General features: G+C 47.2%; 1 protein-coding gene and 2 long non-coding RNA genes across 4 annotated transcripts; 2 read left to right on the top strand and 1 right to left on the bottom strand.

Annotated features, from left to right (window-relative positions):
* The first annotated feature begins 832 nt into the window (after nucleotides 1-832).
* PTGES3 (prostaglandin E synthase 3) lies at nucleotides 833-12,592 on the top strand. 2 transcript variants are annotated; one of them, XM_071455914.1, is made up of 8 exons: nucleotides 833-1,127; nucleotides 9,604-9,717; nucleotides 9,827-9,896; nucleotides 10,295-10,393; nucleotides 10,592-10,681; nucleotides 10,858-10,920; nucleotides 11,203-11,227; nucleotides 11,685-12,592. In XM_071455914.1, coding segments are annotated over exons 1-8 (483 nt in total). In that variant the 5' UTR covers nucleotides 833-1,125; the 3' UTR covers nucleotides 11,705-12,592. The 2 variants fall into 2 exon arrangements, with proteins under 2 accessions (XP_071312015.1, XP_071312014.1); XM_071455913.1 differs by lacking the exon at nucleotides 833-1,127 and adding an exon at nucleotides 1,176-1,407.
* On the top strand, nucleotides 4,722-7,150 carry LOC139604697 (uncharacterized). Its single transcript, XR_011684065.1, has 2 exons — nucleotides 4,722-5,481; nucleotides 5,666-7,150. It is a non-coding gene; the product is annotated as an uncharacterized lncRNA (long non-coding RNA).
* Nucleotides 8,150-9,618, bottom strand: LOC139604698 (uncharacterized). Its single transcript, XR_011684066.1, has 2 exons — nucleotides 9,207-9,618; nucleotides 8,150-8,676 (listed from the first exon to the last, which is right to left on the bottom strand). It is a non-coding gene; the product is annotated as an uncharacterized lncRNA (long non-coding RNA).
* Nucleotides 12,593-13,974: the final 1,382 nt, after the last annotated feature.

Genomic DNA, 13,974 nt, shown 5'->3' on the forward strand with positions numbered 1-13,974 from the left:
CAGGGTGGAGCCTTCCTCCCGGGAAGATCCTGGTGCTGATAGCCCGTCCTGGAACAGCACCTGCCCGTTCCCTCCTTTCCTTCCTGTCCCACAGCCTGGCTGGACACCGGCCCAGCTGCAGGGTCACCCCTTCATCCCCTCAGGGTTCCCTTCAGGGCGGCTCCTCACGGCCCTGCAGCAGGCAGGGATGAGGATCAGGGCTGAGGTTGTGGTCACAGGGGTCGAGGGAAGAGATGAGAATCTTGACTCCCATGTTTCGGAAGGCTGATTTATTATTTTAGGATGTGTATTATATATTGTCCCCCTGTGCTGGCACTGCTGGAGCCCCAAATTCCTCCAGGACAGGGTCAGAGTGGAATTTCAGGAGGAATAAAAGGTGGTCAGGCTTTGGAGCTGCCTGGAGAAAAGGAGGCTCAGGGGGGAATTTCCACCCTGCAACTCCCTGATGGGAGAGTGGAGCCAGGTGGGATCAAAATCTGCTCCCAGGGGACACCAGAGCAAGAGGAAACAGCCCCAAGTTCCTCCAGGAGAGGTTCAGGGTGGACATCAGGAGGAATGAAAGGTGGTCAGGCTTTGGAACTGCCCGGAGAACAGGAGGCTCTGAGGGGAATTTTCACCCCAAAACTCCCTGATGGGACAACAGGGTCGGTCCCGGGGGTCCCAATGGGTCCCAATGGGTGTGGGGGAGTCCCGGAGCTCCCTTCCCTCTCCCCTTGTCGCCGCGCCTCACTGCGCATGCGCGCCCAGAAGCTGCTGGAAGGGCAGCGGGGCGGGGGCGCGCGCGGGGGGGCGGGGGCGCGCGCGGGGCCGCGCACGCGCGGTCGGCGGCGGCGGGAGGGGAGTGAGGGAGGGAGGAAGAGGAGGAGGAGGCGGCGGCGGCGGCGCGCGCGGGGATTTTGCTGCGTCACCACGGGCCGAGCGCTGCGCGGGGCATTGTGGGAGCGAGGCCGCGCCAGAGCCCCCGAGCCCGCCCGGAGCCGCCACCGGAGCCTCTCACCGGAACCCCCCCCCCCCCCTCCGGAACCCTCCCGGTACCTTCCCGGTACTGCCCAAGCACAACCCGCGACACCGCCCGGAGCCTTCCGCACCCCTCAGGAGCGCCCGCCGGAGCCGTCGCCATCCGCCATGTGAGGCCCGGGGATGGGAGCGGCGCGGGAAGGCCCCGCCAGGCCCCGGCGCTACCGCGGGAGCCGCCCCGGCGCCGCCGAGCGCGGGCTGACCTTGGGCCCTGAGGGGTTTTTTGTCCCGGTTACCGTGTGGGCTCGGTTACCGGGTGAGGCCCCCGTGTGGGCCCCGGTGGACCGGGATGCGGGCGGGATCTCCCGCTGTAGGTTTTAATGGGGTGTTCGGGGGGTGCTGCGCGTTTCTGGGCGGGTCGGTGCCCACCGAAAGAGCAGAAAACTCCCGGTAAGTAACGCGTGGAACAATCCAGAGCGTGCAGGCGAGAGAATCTGTTTGTAAACTTGGGATTTTCACCCTAAAATCCCTCCCTGCCTTTTGCGCTGGCCCTGAAAGCGTCCAAGGCCAGGGCTTGGAACGGGATGGGCTTGAAGGTTTTTTTCCAGCCCAAACCATTCCAGAATTCCGTGAAAAACGGAGAAATGAGGAAAAAAAAACCCTCAGGAAGGGGTGGAAAAGCACGGAAAGCCCCGGGGCGGGCGCGGTGCTGCAGGTGAGCCGCTGGATTCGTCTCCACGTGCATCCCGAGCGGGATCCCGCGCTCCCTAATTTCACCTTTTTTATTTAGAATTCTCCAAGGAATTTCATTTGGGGGCCACCCAAAAGCAAAGCTCTGGTGGATGTGAGTGTTCCTTGAAGAACAACCAGAGTTTTGTGTGTCCAAGAGGAAAAATTGGCTGGGGGAAAAGAAGAGTTGCAGGCAGCATTTCCACATCTCCAGTGGCAGAACAAGGGTTTCAAACCAGATTTTGGGGGTAAAAAATGAGAAAATTCCTCCCTCTGAGTGTGGTGAGGCACTGGGATGGATTTTCCAGAGTGTGCCCCGTCCCTGGAGGTGTCCCTGCACACGAATGAGCTTCAAGGTCCCTTCCAACCCAAACCATTCCATGATTCTGTGACCTCCACGTGCCTGGCTGGAAGAATTGGAGGCAGCAGCACCTCCTGAGGTTTTGTTTTTGTCAGGAATTTGAAATGAGGATTAATTGATGGGTTTTTGGTGCCTTTTTCCCAGCCAGGCTTTTACTTTTTTTTCTGAAACCCTGAGCGGTGGAGGTGCTTCATCTTAATGTGAGTGAAAGTGAGAGAACTGTGATCAAATTGGAGTTTTTTTCGTGTAATTTCTGTAGATTTCATCATCCTGAAACTGCAGCGCTGCTGCATCTGCACAGAATGGTCTAAAATCTAAAATAAGGCTTTTTTTAATGAGGAAAAAACCCACATTTTCATGATGTAAAAATTAGGAAAAGTCGTTTTGTCAAACAGGTTTTCTCGCTGTCTAGGAGGGGAAAAATCTTGTTGAGGGCCTGATTTTTTTTTGCAGTGTCCTCGAGCTCTAGGAGCTGTCAGGAGACAAAGGATGGGAATCATAGGCACAGGATAGGGACAGAAAACATGAAAAGGGATTTGGGAACTTCCTCAGTGCCACGGATGGGGAGATTGGAGATTTCTACTGGTGCCAGAAACCAGGATTTATCCAGGGATATCCAACAGAGCCTTGAGGGCTCTGTGGTGAAGCTGAGCCTCCACATTGCTGGGAACCTTCTAGAACCTGTCCCACAATGCTGGAATAACAAATCCCCATCAGAGTGTGGGGACTGGAGGAGCCAGAGGAGCTGCAGGGACGGCTGTGCCTGCTCAGGAAATCCCCCCAAAATCCCAGGTGGATGGGACAGAGGAAACCCTCTAAATTCCAAATTCCCTTTTGAAACATTTCAATTCCCTTCTCTTTTCCAAATCCCACGGATGGGTGCTGGATAAGCACGGCAAGCTGAGCTCCCTCGGGGTTTGGATGAGCAGGATGGAGCTGTAAAAGGTGATGGGTCAGGGTTTGGAAAGGAGATTTTGCACTGGGAGCACTGGGAGCTCCTTCTCTCCTGGGAATCTCCGTGTGGGCAGGACACGTGAAAAAGGAGCTCTCCAGCAGGTCCTGCCTTACTGGTTGTAACTGGTGAGTCCTGACTGAAGCTCCCAGGGAGGTTTTCAACCTCCTCCCATCCTTGGGAGGATGAGATTGGAAAAGGAGATAAAAGGAGGAGAGGCAGCTGCAGCACGTTCCCAGTGCTCTCTGGGTGAATTCCTGGGAAAGCAGAGCAGGTTTAGGTTCAGAAACTTGGAATTAGGAAAATTAACTTCCAGAAACATGGAACTACAATTATGGCAGAGCCAGACTTATCTGGGATCTCACTGCTCTGGAGCTTGGATGTGTGAGCTGAGTGGGAATTTCTGGGAGCGCTCTGAGTTCTGTTGCTGCCTCAAATCCCCAATCCTGGTGGAGCTGCTGAGGCCACGGGTTCTGAGCACTCTCAGGGTGAATTCCCAGGAAAACAGGGCAGGTTTAGGTTCAGAAACTTGGAATTAGGAAAATTAGGTTCCAGAAACATGGAACTACAATTATGGCAGAGTCAGACTTATCTGGGATCTCACTGCTCTGCAGTTCGGATGTGTGTGGAACTGAGTGGAAATTTTGGGAGTGCTCTGAGTTCTGTTGGTGCCTCAAATCCCCGATCCTGATGGAGCTGCTGAGGTCACAGGTTCTGAGCACTCTCAGGGTGAATTCCCAGGAAAACAGGGCAGGTTTAGGTTCACAAATGTGAATTATGGCTGAGTAAAACTTAGCTGGGATCTTGCTGCTGTCCAGCTTGGACGTGTGAGCCGAGTGGGGTTTCTGGGAGGTCACAGGTTCTGAGCACTCTTAGGGTGAATTCCCAGGAAAATGGGGCAGGTTTAGGTTCAGAAACCTGGAATTAGGAAAATTAGGTTCCAGAAACATGGAACCAGAATTATGGCAGAGTCAGACTTATCTGGGATCTCTCTGCTCTGCAGCTCAGATGTGGATTTCTGGAAGTGCTGTGAGTTCTCTTGGTGCCTCAAATCCCCAATCCTGATGGAGCTGCTGAGGTCCCAGGTTCTGAGCACTCTCAGGGTGAATTCCCAGGAAAACAGGGCAGGTTTAGGTTCAGAAACCTGGAATTAGGAAAATTAACTTCCAGAAACCTGGAACCTGAATTATGGCAGAGTCAGACTTATCTGGGATCTCTCTGCTCTGCAGTTTGGATGTGTGTGGAACTGAGTGGGATTTCTGGGAGTGCTCTGAGTTCTCTTGGTGCCTCAAATCCCCAATCCTGGTGGAGCTGCTGAGGCCACGGGTTCTGAGCACTCTCAGGGTGAATTCCCAGGAAAGCAGGGCAGGTTTAGGTTCACAAATGTGAATTATGGCTGAATAAAACTCATCAGGGATCTTGCTGCTGTCCAGCTTGGACCTGTGAGTTGAGTGGGAATTTCTGGAACTGCTCTTGAGTTCTCTTGGTGCCTCAAATCCCCAATCCTGGTGGAGCTGCTGAGGTCACCACGTGTGTTGGGGTGAATTCCCAGGAAAACAGCACAGGTTTAGGTTCAGAAATGTGAATTATGGCCGAGTCTTACCTGGGATCCCTCTGCAGCTCGGACCTGTGAGCTGAGTGGGAATTTCTGGGGGCACTCTGAGTTCTCTTGGTGCCTCAAATCCCCGATCCTGGTGGAGCTGCTGAGGTCCCAGGTTCTGAGCACTCTCAGGGTGAATTCCCAGGAAAACAGCACAGGTTTAGGTTCAGAAATGTGAATTATGGCTGAGTCAGCCTTGTCTGGGATCCCTCTGCAGCTTGGACCTGTGAGCTGAGTGAGGTTTCTGGGTGCTCTCTGACTTCTCTTGGTGCCTCAAATCCCCGATCCTGGTGGAGCTGCTGAGGCCACCACGTGTGTTGGGGTGAATTCCCAGGAAAGCAGCACAGATACAGGTTCAGAAATGTGAATTATGGCTGAATAAAACTCATCAGGGATCTTGCTGCTGTCCATCTTGGACCTGTGAGCTGAGTGGGAATTTCTGGAACCGCTCTTGGGTTCTCTTGGTGCCTCAGATCCCCAATCCTGGTGGAGCTGCTGAGGCCACCAAGTGTCTTGGGGTGAATTCCCAGGAAAGCAGGGCAGATACAGGTTCAGAAATGTGAATTATGGCCGAGTCTTACCTGGGATCCCTCTGCAGCTTGGAGCTGTGAGCTGAGTGGGAATTTCTGGGGGCACTCTGAGTTCTCTTGTTGCCTCAAATCCCCGATCTGGAGGAGCTGCTGAGGTCCCAGATTCTGAGCACTCTCAGGGTGAATTACCAGGAAAGCAGGGCAGGTTTAGGTTCAGAAATGTGAATTATGGCCGAGTCAGACTTATCTGGGATCCCTCTGCAGCTCGGACCTGTGAGCTGAGTGGGAATTTCTGGAACCACTCTGAGTTCTGTTGGTGCCTCAAATCCCCGATCCTGGTGGAGCTGCTGAGGTCATGGGTTCTGAGCACTCTGGGGGTAAATTCTGAGGAAAACAGGGCAGGTTTAGGTTCAGAAATGTGAATTATGGCCGGGTAAAACTTATCTGGGATCTCTCTGCTGTGCAGCTCAGCTGTGGGATTTCTGGGATTGCTGTGAGTTTTGCCTCAAATCCCCAGTCCTGGTGGAGCTGCTGAGGCCACCAAGTGTCTTGGGGTGAATTCCCAGGAAAGCAGCACAGATGTAGGTTCAGAAATGTGAATTATGGCTGAGTCTTACCTGGGATCCCTCTGCAGCTTGGAGCTGTGAGCTGAGTGGGAATTTCTGGAACCATTCTTGAGTTCTGTTGGTGCCTCAAATCCCCAATCCTGGTGGAGCTGCTGAGGTCCCAGGTTCCAAGCACTCTGGGGGTAAATTCCCAGGAAAACAGGGCAGGTTTAGGTTCAGAAATGTGAATTATGGCCGAGTCTTACCTGGGATCCCTCTGCAGCTCGGATGTGTGAGCTGAGTGGGAATTTCTGGAACCATTCTTGAGTTCTCTTGATGCCTCAAATCCCCAGTCCTGGTGGAGCACCTGAGGCCACCACATGTCTTGGGGTGAATTCCCAGGAAAACAGGGCAGGTTTAGGTTCAGAAATGTGAATTATGGCCGAGTCTTACCTGGGATCCCTCTGCAGCTCGGACCTGTGAGCTGAGTGGGAATTTCTGGAACCACTCTGACTTCTCTTGGTGCCTCAAATCCCCGATCTGGAGGAGCTGCTGAGGCCCCAGCTGGGGTGAATTCTCCTCCCTGGAGATGTCTCCATTGACACTGAGAGCTGGGAGCTGTTGCCACCACCCTTGTCCTGTGTCACCCAGGCAGGGACACTGGGATTGCTGTCACTGGCAGAGCTGCAGCACCGCTCCAAGCGTCCCTGCAGGGCTTTTTTGTCTCCCAGCACTAAAGGAGCAGAGCTGGGCATTTCTCATCCTCCTGTCCCTCTTGAGAGTCTTTAATTCCTCGTTCAAAAGAGGAAAATCAGTGTCCAAGAAGGGTTTAAAAATACCACGGTAAGAAAATTGCTGCTCTGCTGCTGCACTTCACCTGAATGAGGGGATAATGAGCATTGAACATTGCCTGAAATGCTGCTGGGAGGTTTTCACCACCCTGGAAGAGCTGGAGCTGGAGGCTGAATTCAAAATCCATTAAAGAAATGAAATAATAGAGAGATTAATTAAATAAATAATAGAGAAATTAATTAAATAAATTAAATAATATAGAAATAATTTAAATAAAATAACATAGAAATTAATTAAATATATTAAATAATAGGATATTGGGATAAATTAATTAAATAAATAAAATAATAGTTAAATAAATAAAATAATAAATTAAAGAAGATACTAAGATGGGATAATGGGATAAAATAATTAAATAATAATAAAATAATAAATAAATTCATTAAATAAAATAATATATAAATTAATTAAATAATAAGACATTGGGATAAATTAAATTAATTAAATAATAAGACATTGGGATAAATTAAATTAATTAAATAATAAGACATTGGGATAAATTAGTTAAATAAGAATAAAATAATGAATTAAATAATAAATAATAATAAAATAACAAATATAATAAAGTAATAACTAAATTAATTGAATAACTTAAATACTATATAAATTAAATAAATTAAATAATAGGATATTGGGATAAATTAGTTAAATAAGAGTAAAATAATGAAATAATTAAATCATAAATAATAATAAAATAATAAATATAATAAATAAAGTAATAACTAAATTAATTGAATAACTTAAATACTATATAAATTAAATAAATCAAATAATAGGATATTGGGATAAATTGGTTAAATAAGAGTAAAATAATGAAATAATTAAATAAATTAAATAATAATAAATATAATAAAGTAATAAATTAATTGAATAAATTAAATACTGTATAAATTAATTAAATGAATTAAATAATAGGATATTGGGATAAATTAGTTAAATAAGAGTAAAATAATAAATAAAATAATTAAATAAATAATAGAAATAATAAAATAATAAATAAATTAAGTAATAAATTAAGTAACTGAATAAGTTAAATACTATATAAATTAATTAAATAAATAATAAAACAACAAATATAATAAATAAATTAAATAATATATAAATAAATTAAATAACGGTGTACTCGGATCAATTAATTAAATAAATTAAATAATAAATGAATGCAGAATTCCTGAATTCAGGCTCTGCCTGTGGCTCTGGATGCAGAATTCCCGAATTCAGGCTCTGGAATGCAGACTTCCAAATTTCTCTGAATAATTCCAAATTTCTCTCCAAACATACAGATTGCCTTGGAGCTCTCTGGATTTTTTGGGGTTTTTTTTTTTGGTTTTGAGGTGGTTGTGCAAAGGGAGAATAATTCCAAATTTCTCTGAATAATTCCAAATTTCTCTGCAAACACAGCAATTCTCTGGAGCTCTCTGGCTTTTTTTTTATTTTTTGAGGTGGTTGTGCAAAGGGAGAATAATTCCAAATTTCTCTATGAACACACAGGTTGCTCTGGAGCTCTCTGGCTTTTTATTTTGGTTTTTTTTTTTGAGGTGGTTGTGCAAAGGGAGAACAATTCCAAATTTCTCTGAAAATTCCAAATTTCTCTCCCAAACACAGCAATTCTCTGGAGCTCTCTGGCTTTTTTTTTATTTTTTGAGGTGGTTGTGCAAAGGGAGAATAATTCCAAATTTCTCTGAATAATTCCAAATTTCTCTCCAACCACAGCAATTCTCTGGAGCTCTCTGGCTTTTTTTATTTTTGAGGTGGTTGTGCAAAGGCAAAACAATTCCAAAGTGCATGGGAGTCCCAGTGTGAGAGGTTATAAAGAGCTTGGAGCAGTGATTCTCCAACCTGAATCATAATTAGGTCTTAATCATAGCAAATCCATTCTTTAGAGTATCAATACCCCCAAAAAATGTTGGTTTTTTAAAAAATTTTCCTTTGGGTTTTAACTCTTTGCCTGCCAAAAGCCACTCTGAAAGCTGCCCCTGGAGCTGCTGCTGCCTCTGTCTGTAGTGGCTCAGCTCAAAGTTGATCAAAATTCTGATTTGAGACCTTGATTTCAGTCTCAGATTTCAGTGGCTCCTCCCAGGAGCTTTCTGGGGGCGTCACACTCCAAACTCATCATTTCTTATTATTCCAGCTCTCTCTTTATTCCAAAACTCATCATTCCTTCTCTTTATTCTAAATTCATCATTTCTTTCTATTCCATCTCTCTCTCTTTATTCCAAATTCATCATTCCTTTCTATTCCATCTCTCTCTTTATTCTAAATTCACAATTCCTTTCTATTCCATCTCTCTCCCTTTATTCCAAACTCATAATTCCTTTTTATTCCATCTCTCTCTTTATTCCAAATTCATAATTCCTTTTTTTCCATCTCTCTCTCTATTCCAAATTCCTCATTCCTTTCTATTCCATCTCTCTCTCTTTATTCCAAATTCATCATTTCTTATTATTCCATCTCTCTCTCTATTCCAAATTCCTCATTCCTTTCTATTCCATCTCTCTCTCTTTATTCCAAATTCATCATTTCTTATTATTCCATCTCTCTCTCTATTCCAAATTCATCATTTCTTTCTATTCCATCTCTCTCTTTATTCCAAATTCCTCATTCCTTTCTATTCCATCTCTCTCTCTATTCCAAATTCATAATTCCTTTTTTTTTCCATCTCTCTCTCTTTATTCCAAACTCATCATTTCTTTCTATTCCATCTCTCTCTTTATTCCAAATTCATAATTCCTTTCTATCCCAACTTTCTCTCTTTATTCCAAATTCATAATTCCTTTCTATTCCATCTCTCCCTTTATTCCAAACCCATCATTCCTTTTTATTCCATCTCTCTCTCTATTCCAAATTCCTCATTCATTTCTATTCCATCTCTCTCTCTTTATTCCAAATTCACAATTCCTTTCTATTCCATCTCTCCCTTTATTCCAAACCCATCATTCCTTTCTACTCCAACTCTCTCTTTTCAACTTAAATCACCTTTAAAAAACCCAGGAAGCTCAAAATGCAGCTTTTAGGTGCAGAAATGATATTTTTTTGTTGGATTTCTTGTTAAAATCCATGCCTTTGTGCCCCCACAGGCAGCCTGCCTCTGCAAAGTGGTACGACCGGAGGGACTACGTCTTTGTTGAGTTCTGTGTTGAAGACAGCAAAGACGTAAATGTAAATTTTGAGAAGTCCAAACTCACGTTCAGGTGAGTCATTCAAGCACAAGAAGCAGCAGATTTGCTCTGTGAGGTGTTTTTGGGGCTAAACACTGATTTATTTTGTGGTGCTAAACGCCGATTTCTTTTTCTCTTGCAGTTGTCTTGGAGGAAGTGATAACTTTAAACATTTAAATGAAATCGATCTTTTTAATAATATTGATCCAAATGTGAGTATCCTCCTGAGTTCTTGATGCTTGTCCAGAGGAAATTGCAGATATTCCATCCCTGGAATTGGTCAAGGCCATGTTGGAGCAACCTGGGCTGGTGGAATTTGGGGTTTTTAATGTCATTTCCCAACCCAAAACCATCCCTTAGTTTTGAGATCCTAAAAAAAAAAATACCATCTGTTCTTTTAGGCTGCTCCCAAGATTTTTATTCCTTAAAAAATAGGAATATATAGAAACATAAAAGCTCCAAGTCAGATCCAGGAAAGCTTCTCCAGGGGGGTATTTTCCAGGACAAGGAATGAGGGAAGAGGTGAAGATAAAGGAAGGATGTCAGCAGTTCCTGGTGAAGGCCATCCTGATGGCACTGATGGATATTTGGTCTTTTATTTTTTTTTCAGGAATCAAAGCATAAAAGAACAGACAGATCCATCCTGTGTTGTTTACGAAAAGGAGAGTCTGGTCAGGCATGGCCAAGGTTAACAAAAGAGAGGGCAAAGGTGGGTCTGGGCTTCTGCTGCCTCCCCTGGCTTTTAATTTAGTGAATATTTGGGTCATGTTCAAATTCTGGAGCAGTTTTGGGTCATTTTCCTGCTCCTGATCCCACGGCAGCTCTCGTTAACCTGTTCTAAGGTGACAGCCACTTCCTTGTCCTTAAATAATTCCTTGTCCTTAAGTAACTCCTGCTCTTGCTGCAGCTCAACTGGCTCAGCGTGGACTTCAACAACTGGAAAGACTGGGAGGATGATTCAGATGAAGACATGTCCAATTTTGATCGTTTTTCTGAGGTAGGGAATGAAAAATATTTGGAGTTTTGGCGATAAATCCGAGCTTTTTGTGCACTTTGTCATTCCTGCATGGGGGTAGCTGATCTGTTAAGGGTGGGGACGTTGGTTTAGGATTGCTGAGGGTGGAAAGTGGGGTTGGATTCACCCCAAAACGTGGCTGTTCTGTCTGTGAGCAGATGATGAACAACATGGGAGGAGACGACGACGTAGACTTGCCAGAAGTAGATGGGGCAGACGATGTGAGTACGAGTTGGGTGTGCTGAGCACCCTCAGGAGCCCTGCACTCACCCCTCAGCACTAAAAAAGGCTGAAATTGCCCCAAACCCTGGCATGGCACCTGGGGGAGACCCTTTCCCTCCCTTGGCTGCAGTGCTGGGCTCACTGTGGGGTCTGCAGTGAGGCCAAACTGAGCTCACTGAGTTCCTCAAAATTCAGATTTGGGAACTTCTTTGCTGGTGGGGGGTGAGGGTGGTAGAGGAGCTGTGTGCTCCACTTCAAGATTGGTTTGTTCTCCTTTCCAGGACTCACCAGACAGTGATGATGAAAGTAAGTTCAGTTGTTTTTGTTGTTTTCCCCCCCCCTCACACACCTGCTGAAGGACAGAGCCAGCAGATGTTCATCCTGTGCACCAGCCAAAGCCAGCCCTGGCAGACAAATCTAATCTGGGAAAGCCTCTCCACACAAGCCCCAAATACCACTTTGACCTTGCCAGGCTGCTGCAGTCCCAGGGAGGCTTTGGCTTTAGGAGCAGCACGTGCTCAGGGTGGCTCTGGCACAGTTTGCCCTTGGGAAGGGCCCCAAAATGCCCCATGAGCTCCTTGCTTGGAGGCCAGGTCGTCTTGCTCGTGTCCCTTGTGACATAATAATGCCCTGGGAGCTTTTAAAAACCAACCAAGCAGAAAAAAAAAATAAAAAATAAAACCCACAAAACAACCCTAAAACTATTAATTCTCTTTTTTTTTTTTCCCCTAAAACCATTAATTCTCTTTTTTTTTTCCTTTAGAAATGCCAGATCTGGAGTAAGGCAAAGCGTCGTCTTCAGGGTTTTGGGGAAAGAAGTTCATCACAACATTTCATAATTGAGATAAGAATTCCTGAGTTGATAGCCCTAAAGGGAGATCCTGCATCCTTTAACCCATTTTCAGTCCATTTTAAATGGCTTCACTGATGGTAGGTGTGTCCCATGGCACGGGGCGGTCTTAAAGCCACGAGAGGCAATAACAGTTATGCATGAACCGTTTTCCAGACTTCCAAAAAAAAACACAAAAAAAAAAAGAGATAAAAAAACCACCAAACCAACCCAATTGAGGTGTAGGCAATCCATTGAGAAGAGTTGCAATAAAGTTTACAGAGCCTCCTTGCCTCCAATTACAATGGGAGAACCCTGAATTAACACTGAGAGGTTTAAATGAGCTTTTTTGGGTTTTTTTTTTCTCCCTTTTTTTGTCCATTTATACCGGGAACAAAAACCCAAAACAAAAACCAACTCTTTATCATTGGCTCCCCCCTAAAAAAAAAAATAAAATAAAATAAAATCCAGCAGGGCGAGGCACACCCCTTCCTGTTCCCACTTTAAAAAAGTTCAGTTTAAAAAGAAAAAAAATTTCCAAATTCTTCTGGTTTTTGGTGTTGGAGCCCCCGAGCGGAGGCTGCCCCTGGTCCCGTGGTGTGACCCCCAAACCTTTTCCACCTCTTCCTCCTCCTCCTCCTCCTCCTCCTCGCCCGGGGTGCGAGTTGGCTGTACATTGTTGCTTGTCAATCTGTACATTTTAGACCAAAATCGTATTTGCACTGTGGGTTTGGCAGCAAGTGACAGAACCGTGGAACCGGGCTGAAAAACCTCAATTTATGTTCAGAGCAGCTGGGATTTTTTTAATGTCTGCATTCTTTCTAATAAACTGTTGAAGACTCCCTGGCTCTCCCTTCGGCCTGGGCCCTGTGCATTCCTCAGCGCCGTGGGGGAAAGGGGGGGTCAATGGGGTGGGATCCCCTTTTTTGGGGGTCACTGGGGTGGGATCCCCTTTTTTGGGGCTCAGTAGGGTGGGATCCCCTTTTAAGGGGGGTCAGTGGGGTGGGATCCCCTTTTTTGGGGGGTTCAGTAGGTGGGGTTCAGGGTGGGATCTTCTGTGCGGGGTCAATGGGGTGGGATCCCCTTTTTTGGGGCTCAGTGGGGTGGGATCCCCTTTTTTAGGGGGTTCAGTAGGGTGAGATCTTCTATGCAGGGTCAATGGGGTGGGATCCCCTTTTTTGGGGCTCAGTGGGTTGAGATCTTCTATGTGGGGTCAATGGGGTGGGATCCCCTTTTTTGAGGGGTTCAGTAGGGTGAGATCCCCTTCTTTTGGGGGTTCAGTAGGGTGAGATCCCCTTTTAAGGGGGGTCAGTGGGGTGGGATCCCCTTTTTTGGGGCTCAGTGGGGTGGGATCCCCTTCTTTTGGGGGTTCAGTAGAGAGGGATCTTCTATGCGGGGTCAGTGGGGTGGGATCCCCTTTTTTAGGGGGTTCAGTAGGGTGAGATCTTCTTTGGGGGTCACTGAGGTGGGATCCCCTTTTTTTGAGGGGTTCAGTAGGGTGAGATCCCCTTTTAAGGGGGGTCAGCAGGGTGGGATCCCCTTTTTTGGGGGGTTCAGTAGGGTGGGATCTTCTATGCAGGGTCAGTGGGGTGGGATCCCCTTCTTTTGGGGGTTCAGTAGGGTGGGATCTCCTGTAGGGGGTCAGTAGGGTGAGATCCCCTTCTTTTGGGGGCATTTGGGGTGGGATCCCGTTCTCTTGGGGTCAGCAGGGTGGGATGTGGGATCTCCTCCCACTGGGGACAAGAGCGCTCAGGTTCCCCTCAGGTGCGACCCCATCCCTTGGGGGACAGCGGAGAAATGTTGCGGCGATCCCCGGGGGGGGAGCGATAGGGTGCGGTTTGGGCCTCGGGGAGAAGGCAGGAGCCGGTGCACCGGGGCGGCTCCGGGGGCACTACAGCGACACCGGAGCCGTGAGGCGGACACGGTGCCCGGACGGGGCGGTGCTGTGACCCTCGGCCGTGCGGGGCGGACACGGGCCCGGTGAGGGGCGGCCCCTCGGGGCGGTGCTGTGACAGGGGGTGGAGGCGGGCCCGTCACGGCCCCGGTGCGGCCTCGGCCGCGGTCACGGCGCCCGCCCAAGGACAAGCCCGGGACACGTGCGCCGCCACTTCCGCTGACCTTCGCCCGGGACACGCCTCTTCCCACCACACCACCCTATCAGGCCGCAGCGCGTTTTGATTGATAGATCCAGAACCCAATGGCGACGAGGCGCAGCGCGGGCGCC

Source organism: Agelaius tricolor, unplaced genomic scaffold, assembly GCF_023055355.1.
Source record: "Agelaius tricolor isolate 1412-34295 unplaced genomic scaffold, bAgeTri1.0.p SCAF_55, whole genome shotgun sequence".
In the NCBI taxonomy this organism is placed as follows: domain Eukaryota; kingdom Metazoa; phylum Chordata; class Aves; order Passeriformes; family Icteridae; genus Agelaius; species Agelaius tricolor.